A 13,192-nucleotide genomic window follows, 5' to 3' on the forward strand; every position below is an offset into this window, starting at 1 on the left:
TTCTTGTAAATCGTAGTGAATTCTTGACAATATTCGTGCGATTCGAGCCGAATCGAGCCGAATCCTACGAATATTAGTAACTATCGTACCTGTATCGTAACTGAATCGTAGAGCGTCACGAATTGGACCATTCTAATTTGCAAAATTTCACGAATCCTCACGAATCCTAAATTTAACAATTCGTAGCGATTCGTGGGATTCGTGGTCTGTGTGGAATAGTAGCATAAAAGAAAGGGTTTAATCGCAGGAGTGACTTGGGGTGAGGTATGTAAAAAACCAAACCCAACATTATATTATATATTGTTTGTCCATTGATGTAGTCAAATTGTATTTTCTAAGGGCGGGGGTTTGGGGGGAGGGTTCGGACCTCAATCAAATTATTCACCCTTTTGACTTACACTTTATCTTATTACACCACACTGCAGTACACGATTAGCCCATTCGTGCTGTTTCAACTTATTCCATATATCAACGTATTTAACACAATATATATTTTCACAGTGTAAAAACAAAATGTGCATATAAAACTGTAAAATGTGTGCACATGTATATATTTATCTACCCACATCGTTCAACCTACTGCTCTTTTCACACGATTAAGAGAAAATATTGCGTTGCATATTATAATATATTATTTCATTTAAAACTACATGTTATGTAATATGCTAAAGGTGTTATGTCAAAGTTGCAAATATTACACTTTTAGGTATATGCTTCCAAAAAAATTACAACCAAATAATTCCATCTACTAGTAGAAACAAAATTAATTTGGAGGGGGGTATCTTGAGAGTGGCACAAGCATTAACTAGTGACGTCACTGTTTGATGTGTACACATTCAAAAACACCAAATTTACTCAGCATTCTTTGTGGTCAACTAATAAAAGAAACAAAGAAGGTGGCAATGCTATATTTAACCACAAATTATTCTCTTGTCGTCAGTGCCAGACTTTCTGGAGTTAATTATGGAAAGAGTATGTGTTGGATCGATTCATTTGTGCATGTAGTTGGTTATTACATTGTACAAGTAAATAAAAACATAACGAAATATTACATTTTTAACTTTGACATAGGCCCTTTAATATTTATTAAACATTTCTCTTTTTTAAATGTACTGTATATAGTAATGAACTATATATTCATGTTATTGCCACCATGAATTAAATTATATAATAATGATTATGATAATAAGTAAAATGGTAAATTGATAATAACTGAATGAACAACTATACCATAATAGAACAAGAATCAAATAGAACACAAGTTAGTTATTATAAATAAGCATAGCAGATTTAGACTTTATATTATTTAAATTCCGGCGTAGCCTCAGCGAGTGGTGACATATTTGTCCCATTGTATGACTCTCGGGATTAAATATGCCGTCCATAAGTTACCAGGACCAGATGCACGAACTATGAACTATGAACTATGAACGAGGGGGTGGTCATCTGACTGAAAATTAGAGGCTCTTTGGTTTTACATTGTAAATATATTTCGAGCCGGGTTACCCCCAAAATAGCTCGACCAAATACAACTGATTTTTGACAGACAGATATATATTTTATTTAGATCTCACCCAGTATAAAACATACACACAAAAACATGTACCATTAAAACATATTACACAGGCTACTCTGGTTTTAATTATGAGACTACATACAGTAAAACATACACACAAAAACATGTACCATTAAAACATATTACATAGGCTACTCTGTTTTTTAATTATGAGACTACATACAGTAAAATATACACACAAAAACATGTACCATTAAAACATATTATACAGGCTACTCTGGTTTTAATTATGAGACTACATACAGTAAAACATACACACAAAAACATGTACCATTAAAACATATTACATAGGCTACTCTGTTTTTTAATTATGAGACTACATACAGTAAAATATACACACAAAAACATGTACCATTAAAACATATTACACAGGCTACTCTGTTTTTTTAATTATGAGACTACATACAGTAAAATATACACACAAAAACATGTACCATTAAAACATATTACACAGGCTACTCTGGTTTTTAATTATGAGAAACTACATACAGTAAAACATACACGTTCATATTATTGTATAAAACACTTTAGGAATGATCAACAATATATATATATATATAAATATTTAAATTGCAAAAAAAAAAAGTAAAACAAACTTCATAAAAATGGTATATTATAATTGGTTAAAAGAATAATTTCGTATCACAAAGTAAGACTCAGGTCATCATATAAATGTCATTGTCTAAAAACACATATTTCAACATTTCTTGTAAAGTGTGGACTTGATGTACTTTTATATTTAATAATTGACTTTGTATTACTTGATTGGAGAGGAAAATTGAAATAAAAATATAAAAGTTTGTTTTTGTGTAATGCAGGATTATAAATGAGGTTTTAATAACCACTATTTGTTAGTTAATAAATAAATAAATAAATAAATAATGAGAAAAATATCTCGTATCACCACCGCCACCACCACCACTACCACTACTAAACACATACAGAGAGAGAGAGAGAGAGAGAGAGAGAGAGAGAGAGAGAGAGAGAGAGAGAGAGAGAGAGAGAGAGAGAGAGAGAGAGAGAGAGAGAGTTACAATGTATTACTCTCGATGTTATATTGGTGAGTGTAGGGAATCTTTTTTTTCTTTTTTTTCTTTTTTTTCAACAGTTATCTTTGACGTGGTAGTCCAATGTTGTAACTACAAGACAACGGACTGGCATATGAATTCGATCACCAAGTGTTAAACAAAGGTAAATATCTGCATCTTAAGGATCAGTTTAAACACCAAAACTCAAAGTTAAATTAAAACACAGTGTAAATGTATTTGAAATATTACGTGTGGCGGGATGTAGCCCAGTGATAAAGCGCTCGCCTGATGCGCGGTCGGTTTGGAATCGATCCCCGTCTGTAGGCCCATTGGGCTATTTCTTGTTCCAGCCAGTGCAACACGACTGGTATATCAAAGGTCGTGGTATGTGCTGTTCTGTCTGTGGGATGGTGCGTAAAAAAAAACTTGCTACTAATGGACAAATGTAGCGGGTTTCCACTCTAAGACTATATGTCAAAATTACCAAATATTTAACATCCAATAGCCGATTATTAATAAATAAATGTGCTCTAGTGGTGTCGTTAAACAAAACAAACTCTTTTTTTCCGAAAAGTAGACGATTGCAGTTTTATATACAGAAATCTAAAGATTAAACAGTTAAATTTATCAAATCTATTTGGCACTGGCAGTCCTCCTACAGTCAAGGTCCTGGCAATGATTCATGCTAGCAGTCGCTACCTTATAGAAACATCCTTTCGACTGCATTGCGCAGAAATACCAGAGCTCTGTGATCGTGAAAACCGTTTTGGTCGTTCAGATTATGTGGACTCGTCCTTTATAGACGTTTGCATGAGTTATATTTCACTGAACCACAAAACCTATACTTATTAAAGGGAAATAACTTGCACTTGAATGGCTGACATTCTAACACGAATTACTTAATTTCCTATACATCTGCCATTCCAGTATACTTAGACAGCACTTTTACATACGTTTTCATCAACACATGAGGTACTAACTGATATTTCTTTGTTTATGTACACTGGACATGTGGTTGAGGATAACGCAGATAATGACGACCATCCATGGAAACATACCGTCACGACGTTGGTAATACATTCTTTAGACTCAGATTTTATCCATGATATATACGTAAATAATTCAGCCTCGTGTCTGATAGTTTTTGATATGTCATAAATTATAAATATAGCCATAATCCGGATCTTGATGATGTGCCCCAAATTAATCTCAACTGTACAATCGAACTGTAATAATAAATTAATATATTGTAAGGAATGTTTGCAAATCACATCGTAGTAAATTTAGGAGATCACCTGTTTCCATGTTGTTCTTCGAGAGGGGATATCGTCTACTTGACGGTGGATTGACGCATGGCCGCTGAACCGGTGAGTTTCTGTGGAGTCAATACAGAACTTGAAACACTTTTTATGTGGTTCGTTTGCCGTTCGATTGGTGGGTGTTTGCTGTACAATCGGAGAAACGGTGGGTCGACTCAGTCCTAGAACATCACTATTTAACGGCAGAGTTGGACATTTCCTGTAGCCAAGTAGCGTAGCATTAAAATAATTTTCGCAATGATATCAGCTGACTGACTACTTCGAGTTAGTGGACAAAGATCCTTACCTGAGAAGTCAGTACCTTTCCACAAGTACAAAATCACTGTACATATTCAAAACGTGCTTTCTATCACTAAAACATCTTGGCAAACGCTCGGCGGCCATTTTTATTTTTAAATGGATTTAAGTCGGCAACAAGTCTGCTCAGTAGGTGTTTTAAACTTTAAGTCTAAATACCTTGATAATTATGACTTCAGACTTTTTTTTAATGAAACTTAAGTCAAAATCATAAAAAAAATTGCAGTTCTTTGATAAATACGGGCCCTAGTCTTTAGTCTGGTTTACCTACAATATGTAAAATTTCGCCGATTGACGCAAACCAAAGACAATTTGTATGGGGACACTATCGCAGGCGGTCTCTGTCAAGATCAGCGACTGACTGTATGGGGACACTATCGCAGGCAGCCTCTGTCAAGGTCAGCAACTGATTGTATGGGGACATTATCGCAGGCGGTCTATGTCAAGATCAGCGACTGATTGTATGGGGACACTATCGCAGGCAGCCTCTGTCAAGGTCAGCAACTGATTGTATGGGGACACTATCGCAGGCAGCCTCTGTCAAGAACAGCGACTGATTGTATGGGGACACTATCGCAGGCAGCCTCTGTCAAGAACAGCGACTGATTGTATGGGGACACTATCGCAGGCAGCCTCTGTCAAGAACAGCGACTGATTGTATGGGGACACTATCGCAGGCAGCCTCTGTCAAGAACAGCGACTGATTGTATGGGGACACTATCGCAGGTGGTCTATGTCAAGGTCAGCGACTGACTGTATGGGGACACTATCGCAGGCAGCCTCTGTCAAGGTCAGCGACTGATTGTATGGGGACACTATCGCAGGCAGCCTCTGTCAAGAACAGCGACTGATTGTATGGGGACACTATCGCAGGTGGTCTATGTCAAGGTCAGCGACTGACTGTATGGGAACACTATCGCAGGCAGCCTCTGTCAAGGTCAGCGACTGATTGTATGGGGACACTATCGCAGGCGGTCTATGTCAAGGTCAGCGACTGACTGTATGGGGACACTATCGCAGGCAGCCTCTGTCAAGGTCAGCGACTGATTGTATGGGGACACTATCGCAGGCGGTCTATGTCAAGGTCAGCGACTGACTGTATGGGGACACTATCGCAGGCAGCCTCTGTCAAGATCAGCGACTGATTGTATGGGGACACTATCGCAGGTGGTCTATGTCAAGATCAGCGACTGATTGTATGGGGACACTATCGCAGGCGGTCTATGTCAAGGTCAGCGACTGATTGTATGGGGACACTATCGCAGGCGGTCTATGTCAAGGTCAGCGACTGATTGTATGGGGACACTATCGCAGGTGGTCTATGTCAAGGTCAACGACTGATTGTATGGGGACACTATCGCAGGCAGCCTCTGTCAAGGTCAGCGACTGATTGTATGGGGACACTATCGCAGGTGGTCTATGTCAAGGTCAGCGACTGACTGTATGGAGACACTATCGCAGGTGGTCTATGTCAAGGTCAGCGACTGACTGTATGGGGACACTATCGCAGGTGGTCTATGTCAAGGTCAGCGACTGATTGTATGGGGACACTATCGCAGGCGGTCTATGTCAAGGTCAGCGACTGACTGTATGGAGATACTATCGCAGGTGGTCTATGTCAAGGTCAGCGACTGATTGTATGGGGACACTATCGCAGGTGGTCTATGTCAAGGTCAGCGACTGATTGTATGGGGACACTATCGCAGGTGGTCTATGTCAAGGTCAGCGACTGATTGTATGGAGACACTATCGCAGGCCGCCTATATCAAGATCAGCGACTGACTGTATGGAGATACTATCGCAGGCCGCCTATATCAAGATCAACGACTGCTAGGGGGACGTTAAAACATGTTTAACTTAACAGATCTCTTGCAGAACGCCTGCGTCGATCTTCGTCTTTTACCGAGTGTATGGGAACCAGGATTTAGTTCGTGTTGCTGTGTTCAATGTTGTTTTCTTTAAAGGTTTATGTATTTTCACATCCATCTCTAGCTTTTTAACGGAGCCTCGGTGGTGTCGTGGTTAAGCCATGGGACATAAGGCTGGTAGGCACTGTGTTCGAAGCTCGACACCGGCTCCCACCTAGAGTGAGTTTTAACGACTCAGTGGGCAGGTGAAAGACCACTACACCTTCTTTGCTCTCACTAACCACTAACCAACTGTAATGGACAGACATCCCAGACAGCTGAGGTGTGTGCCCACGACAGCGTGTTTGAACCGTAATTGGATATAAGCATGGAAATAAGCTGAAATGAAAATGAAAATGAAAATGAACGGAGCCTTTGCTCAGTTTGCTGGTATGTGTTAGTTTCCAAGCCTTGAACGCCTTCCTCATCTAGCAGCATCATCAAGCGTGACGATTTATTCATCAATACGTTTCATAGACGCTGATATAGGACCGAAAGGCGAGATTAAAGTTTTAAAAAGAACATTTTAATGGATAATAACTTAAATATAACATGTAATGTATTTGTCGTTATTTGTGGTAATGTATGTCCATGCAAAACAGACTCCAGTGATTATTTCAATAATTCACTTGCATATTGTTACTGCTAGAACAAATACAAAAACAAATGTACAAAACGTTTCTTTCTCTCTTTTAATGAACAGTTGCACATCATTTTATTGCAGCCCGTAACGTTGAAACAATAATATGCTACATGAAGTAAGTCTGAAAATAAATGGGGGTTTTCCCCCGGGAAACTGACCTTACCTAAAAAAAGGGGGGGCCTACCCTATTTGTTTTCGAGGGGCTCTTTTTTTCGGGCACGTTCCTGGAAACACATTTTTAAAGGCCGAACTGAATATTAAGATTGAGATTTTTAAACAAACTGGGGGGTTTCGGGGGGGGGGGGGGTTACATGAGTTATCACCCTACAATCCAAGGAACATGGACTGTCGGGTCGGTAAGTTGATGAGAGGGAACGAGAAAGTCGATGACGGAATCAAGACTTCCATTGGTCGGTCCTGGGGGAATTCCCATGAGTTCGCACATCAGAGGATAAATGTCGACGTTTCTGATTGGTCCAAAACGGGTGTTCTTCTTGAAGTTTGGACCACTGGCTACGAAGATTGGTTTCATCGACATGAGGCTGTTGTCCCAGCCGTGTGTACCGTGGTAGTGTTTAGCTCGTGACAGGGACGCACTGTGCTGTAATGAATAACAAATAGCTGGTTAGAATTTGTCATGAATGAGGATGCCATAAGGTTTCAGAAGGACAAAACCCATTACCGTTGTATTTTGTGTTAAAAGCCATTGGCCCTTGAGTGGTATTTGTAAAAAAATAATATTTAAAATTCTTTGCTTAAAATATAATTATGCACATTCGTTTGTTTTGTTTTACGACACCACTAGAGCGCACTGATTTATTAATCAGCGACTATTGGATGTCAAACATTTGGTTATTTTGACATATAGTCTTAGAGAGGAAACCCGCTTCATTTTTCCATTAGTAACAAGAGCTCTTTAATATGCACCATCCCACGCACAGGATAACCCATACCGCGGCCTTTGATATACCAGTCGTGGTGCACTGGCTGTAACGAGAAATAGCCCAATGGGCCCAACGACGGGGCTCAATTCAGGACACAAGGCGCATGCAGATTCGTAAGCAAATTCAGATGTCCATTTAAATTGACGTTATAAAATGGCAGTCCTCTTATAGCCGGTTTTGAAACCAGATATATTTGTCAAGATCAGCTCCCCTCTGTAGGCAAAACATTTGACAGTGAATCATAACTGCATACCTCCATGGCTCCATCAAAGTCTTTTAGAAACAGTCTTGTGTCTTTCGCAAATACGTGATATTACTGTTGTGATAGTGATTCATAAATGCACGCTCGTCTGTATATATTCACCGAGGGTAACAATTTGTTGAACCAGTTTGGGGAGTGGCAGGCTGAGAGAAAGGACCATTTTGATGAGTGGCCGTCCAGTTATAGACCGGCTTACGATTAGTTCATGGTACGAGTCACGTCCTTCTCAAAACGTTCTTATGACTGCTTTGTGCTGAGATTCTATTATTGAATGCGGTAAGTTTGTTAGACTGGCAAATCTAAACCTGTGTTGTCAAAGTATGACAAGTCGATAATGCTACTTTAACTCACAGTATTACACTTACATCGGTTATCAGCCATCCTTCGTCGGCCATGACCAACACTGGCATAATTCTCCTGTTGTGTTTGTAGTGGAGTCGGTCTGGGATGTCTCGCTTGTGGTAGACCGTAATGTGAGGAACGTTCCTTAGTTGGTTAACCACCGCGTCCGTCTGTCCGTCCACGGGCTGGATTTGAGCCACTGGACCTTGCGAGGGAATCCTCTGGACCTGTGATCTGTTTACGTGATCGTAAATATCAACTACCTGAAAAAGATAAAATGGAAACCTCATGAGACTTTCTACAATTTAATATTTGGACTTATTTTGGTAGGGTTGGGGATTTTTTCCTTCTTTAACTTTCTTTCTTTTGTTCTCGGGTGTGTGGTGTCGTGGTATTTTTCTCCAAGTAAACATTGATTACTAATGCAATATACAAACATATTTACAGTTTTAATAAAGTCACAATCTTACCTCACCATATAAAATTACAAACACAACTACAGTTTTAATAAGCTCTTGTTTAAAAGTTGGCCTTGTTGGTGAATTCGGACCAACATGTCTGTGCTTGCGATGTAGGATTGAATCCATCTCACCTCTCCCACCCCCCCCCCCCCCCACCACCCCACCACCCCCTGTGAACACATTATCTTATTAGGTTTTTCCTCGTCTTAACCAGTGTTCCCCGATTGGTGTAACAAATTCCGGGGTATGTGCTGTCCTAGATGCGTATTTAAAATATTGTTTTGCTGCTAACGTAGTGGGTTTCTAAGACTGTTAAAATTATCAAATGCGTGACATACAATAGCCGATGATTAATAAATCAGTGTGCTCTAGTGGTGTCGTTAATGAAAACAAGCTTGTTTTAAAGATAAATTTTAAAATATACTCGAGACCTCATCTTCACCTGTTACTACTTGCCTTGTTTTTCACATCAATTGAATGCATTCCGTGGTCACTCGTCACTATGACGTTTACTTCATCTGTTAACTGATTTTCCTCTAACTTTAACATCAAGTATCCTAATATCCCATCCATTTCTTTCACCTTCTCGACGATTTCCGGAGAATCTGGGCCATGCGCATGCCCAGTGTGATCAGGCTCAGGGAAATAGAGAGTGACAAAGTTCAGCTTGTCATTGGTGAACCAGTCCATGACGTCATCGACGCGCTTCCGGAATGGGGTGTGGTCGGAGTATTTCAACCATTTGTCTGGTCGTAAGCCATTAATCTCAGTTTCACTTCCGGGCCAGTAGTAAGTCCCGGATGTTAGGTTATATCGCTTCACGTGACACCAAATGGGTTCGGCCTCATTCCACCATTTTGTATCTGTCATTCCCATGTGGAATTTTTCGTCGAAAAGTGGATCATACATGGAATTGTCCACGATTCCGTGGGTTTCTTCATACACTCCTATAAAAGACACAAAATCGTCTCTAAAATGGATTGTCTAGATATATTTTATAAAATGATTTAAATAACTTTAACCTTTATTTCTCTATTTAATCTGAGTGTTTAAGAATTAAAAACGCATGTAATTAAGTTATTTAGTGATCTTTAATAGCTATTTTCAGGGGGAAATCCAGACGATAAAAGAAAAGAAAATGAGATAAAGCAGTTCCAGACCTGCAGTTTCTATGCATTATCTGTAATTTTCCAACAGTGTGAGCCATATTGTATGTGCAAAACCGTAATGTTCAGTAATATCTCCGTCAACACCAATGTTAACAATGGCACCAAACGGAGGATAGCCCCTTTAAGCAACTAGCCCAACAGTACGAGCTGTTGTATAACATAACCGAGATATGATACAAGGAAGGACGGAAGGAAATGTTTTATTTAACGACGTATTCAACACATTTTATTTACGGTTATATGGTGTCGGAGAGATATGATACACACCTGTTACTATAGTGTAGTGGTTTGGAAACGTCTTGGTCACAAACGAATTGTTCACGTAGTCCACTTTGATGCCGTGTTTCACGAACAGGTCGAAATTCGGCGTGTAAGTTTTGTAAAGATAATCCCATCGGAAACCGTCCATAGAAACCAAGAGAAGTTTGTCTGCGTACTTAGATTCTGTCTGTTCCGAGATTCCGAACAGACAGACGGATAGACATACTAGTGCTGACTTCAGAGACATAACCGTTAAATGGTGTTACTTGGTGCATGGCAAAAAGAAAAGCTTTGCTTATCAAGATAACAATTGGATTTCAAACGTGTCTCCATATGTCTGTTCACATTTGGTAACACGGTAAACACAGTTGGAAATATTATTTTTATGTATTGTGTCAAACGGGCAAACGAAAAGGCATGGTGATTAAGCTTTGTCTTATATGCCATTACCTGCGGATGTGGTGACATCTAAAAACTTCTCTGTTTTAATAACAAGAGCTATTCGGCGTGTAAGTTTTGTAAACATAATCCCACCGGAAACCGTCCATAGAAACCAAGATAAGTTTGTCCGCGTACTTAGATTCTGTTTGTTCCGAGATTCCGAACAGACAAACGGACAGACATACTAGTGATGACTTCAGAGACATGACCGTTGAATGGTGTTACTTGGTGCATGGCAAAAAAAGAGAAGACTTTGCTTATCAAGATAACATTTGGATTTCAAACGTGTCTCCATATGTTTGTTCACATTTGGTATCACGGTAAACACAGTTCGGAATACCCTTGTTGTGTATTGTGTCAAACGTGAAAACTAAAAGACATAGTCATTCAGATTTGTCTTGTAGTCCATTACCTGCGAATGATGTGACATCTAAAAACTTCTCTGTTTTAATTACAAGAGCTAATACTTGATATAAATTTTTTTCCAAATGCTTGATTTAAAAAAACGGCCGCCATCTTATTCTTACCAACTTGCCAAAAAAAATGTCATCTTATATTTTCTCCAGACCCCAGATATTAATTTCAGCCATAGTGATAAATGTTATACGGCCCCAGTTACTAAAAATAAGGCTCTTTTTCAGTCTCTGTTGCAAGACTATTGGTGAAAAAAAGTAATTTTGAAAGCATTCACGAATTGAATTCTATAACATTTTTTTAAATAGATGTTATGGTACTGATAGTCCTTGGTATGGGACTGGCACATAGATCGGTATTGACTATTGTCAATACCATACTTTTCGGTAAGTAGTGTTGTCAGTAACCGTCCATGTCTACCACTGACGTTATTGCTGCCCAGATATTTGGCTAAACATGGTAAATCATATTCATATACTTACCTTTGACACCCAGTAGCCGATCGGTTCTTGATGTGTTTTGGGAGGGTTGTTGTTGTTGTTTTTTTTTGTTGTTTTTTTGTTTGTTTGTTTTTTTTGTGGAGGGGGTTGTTTTGGGTTTTTTTTCCTTGATTGTTTTTGTGCTAGTTTGTCATTAAACATTGTTTCATTCATTCGTACTTTCGTAATGTTGATTAGTAACGGGCTTCGGTTCATAAATCAATGTAACAGACTTAGTGTGCTCATGTCATATGGTGTTTACCATTCTAAGCGAGAAGAACCGGTTAATGCCGACCTTGTTTGATTAACATCTACTACAGCTACATCCTCAGTTACATGTGGCTATAGTTTATCAACACACAATACGACACACCATGTTTATCAACACACAATACGACACACCATGTTTATCAACACACAATACGACACACCATGTTTATCAACACACAATACGACACACCATGTTTATCAACACACAATACGACACACCATGTTTATCAACACACAATACGACACACCATGTGCCTACTACGGTTGTAGTTTGCTGTGTGCAGTTTGCGATGTAGTTGCATTTCCAACAGTATCAGCCTTGAATATGGAATCTGAGGAAGTCACTGTATCCATGGCCGAACAAGCTTGAACTTGATCTTTACTCGTGATTGGCCCATAGCATCCACTTGGTGTGCAAAAGCAACTATCCTTTCGGTAGTTGATTTCAAGGAACAGCATGATACCTGGAATTGTACTGAACTCTTTGAATATCGTCATCAAAGCTTCCAACATCATCTCTGCTTCCAAAAACAACTTGACAGGTGTCTCAGGTAAATAGGTTGTGTGTAGTTCCTAGTGACTCTGGTTGAGCGATACGCTTTGGCCCAGCTAACCTTCTGTCTCTCTAACATTTTCTAATGCGATCAGTTTTGTGCATTTGCTTCATTCTGGGAACAGGCCTCATGAATGTTTTTATTTTGTTTTCAAATATCGCTTTGTTTGCTGCTTTCTCCATAATGTTAAATGTTTCTTACGCTCAAGGAGAGTCATGTTACAAATGGTGTTCTAGTTTGCAAACAAAAGCCATTTTTCAAGTTTATTAAGGCCGTAAAACATATGTTTTAGGACCGTTCGAAAGACAATTATGTGAGGTCAGTTGGCTTTTCAAAATTATTTGATTTTACCACATTTGTACATTGGTCATTAAACGGGCCCTCCTCGTGTGAATTGTTTGATTGTGTGCTACATTAAGTGAAGTGTAATCATCTGAAGCCGACGATACTTGTGTTAAGTAGCCACCAAAGGGCGTGTCAAAATGTGGCCTTTGAAGACCGGCTGTTATTTCATACAGGTAACTTTGTACTATATTACATGATTTGGGAGATTACAAATGTGACAGGGTTGAACTAGCCCAGTGATAAAGCGCTCGCCTGATGCGCGGCCGGTTCAAGATCGATCCCCGACAGTAGACCCATTGGGTCATTTTTCATTATAGCCAGTGCACCACAGCTGGCATGTCAAAGGCCGTGATATGTATTATCCTTTTTGTGGGATGGTGCATATAAAATACCCCTTGTTACCAATGGAAAAATGTAGTGAGTTTCCTTTCTAAGACTAACAAAGGAACTTTTTTTAAATGTGGCCTTTTAACACATGTC

At 39.3% G+C, this 13,192-nt stretch overlaps 1 protein-coding gene across 1 annotated transcript; it reads right to left on the reverse strand.

Moving 5' to 3' along the window:
• Nucleotides 1-6,805: 6,805 nt before the first annotated feature.
• LOC121383857 (bis(5'-adenosyl)-triphosphatase enpp4-like) lies at nucleotides 6,806-10,456 on the reverse strand. Its single transcript, XM_041513955.1, has 4 exons — nucleotides 10,216-10,456; nucleotides 9,236-9,726; nucleotides 8,342-8,581; nucleotides 6,806-7,371 (listed from the first exon to the last, which is right to left on the reverse strand). Exons 1-4 carry the CDS (start codon nucleotides 10,454-10,456, stop codon nucleotides 7,090-7,092), a joined length of 1,254 nt encoding a protein of 417 aa, XP_041369889.1. The 3' UTR covers nucleotides 6,806-7,089.
• Nucleotides 10,457-13,192: the final 2,736 nt, after the last annotated feature.

The sequence above is a fragment of the Gigantopelta aegis genome, chromosome 10 (assembly GCF_016097555.1).
Source record: "Gigantopelta aegis isolate Gae_Host chromosome 10, Gae_host_genome, whole genome shotgun sequence".
In the NCBI taxonomy this organism is placed as follows: domain Eukaryota; kingdom Metazoa; phylum Mollusca; class Gastropoda; order Neomphalida; family Peltospiridae; genus Gigantopelta; species Gigantopelta aegis.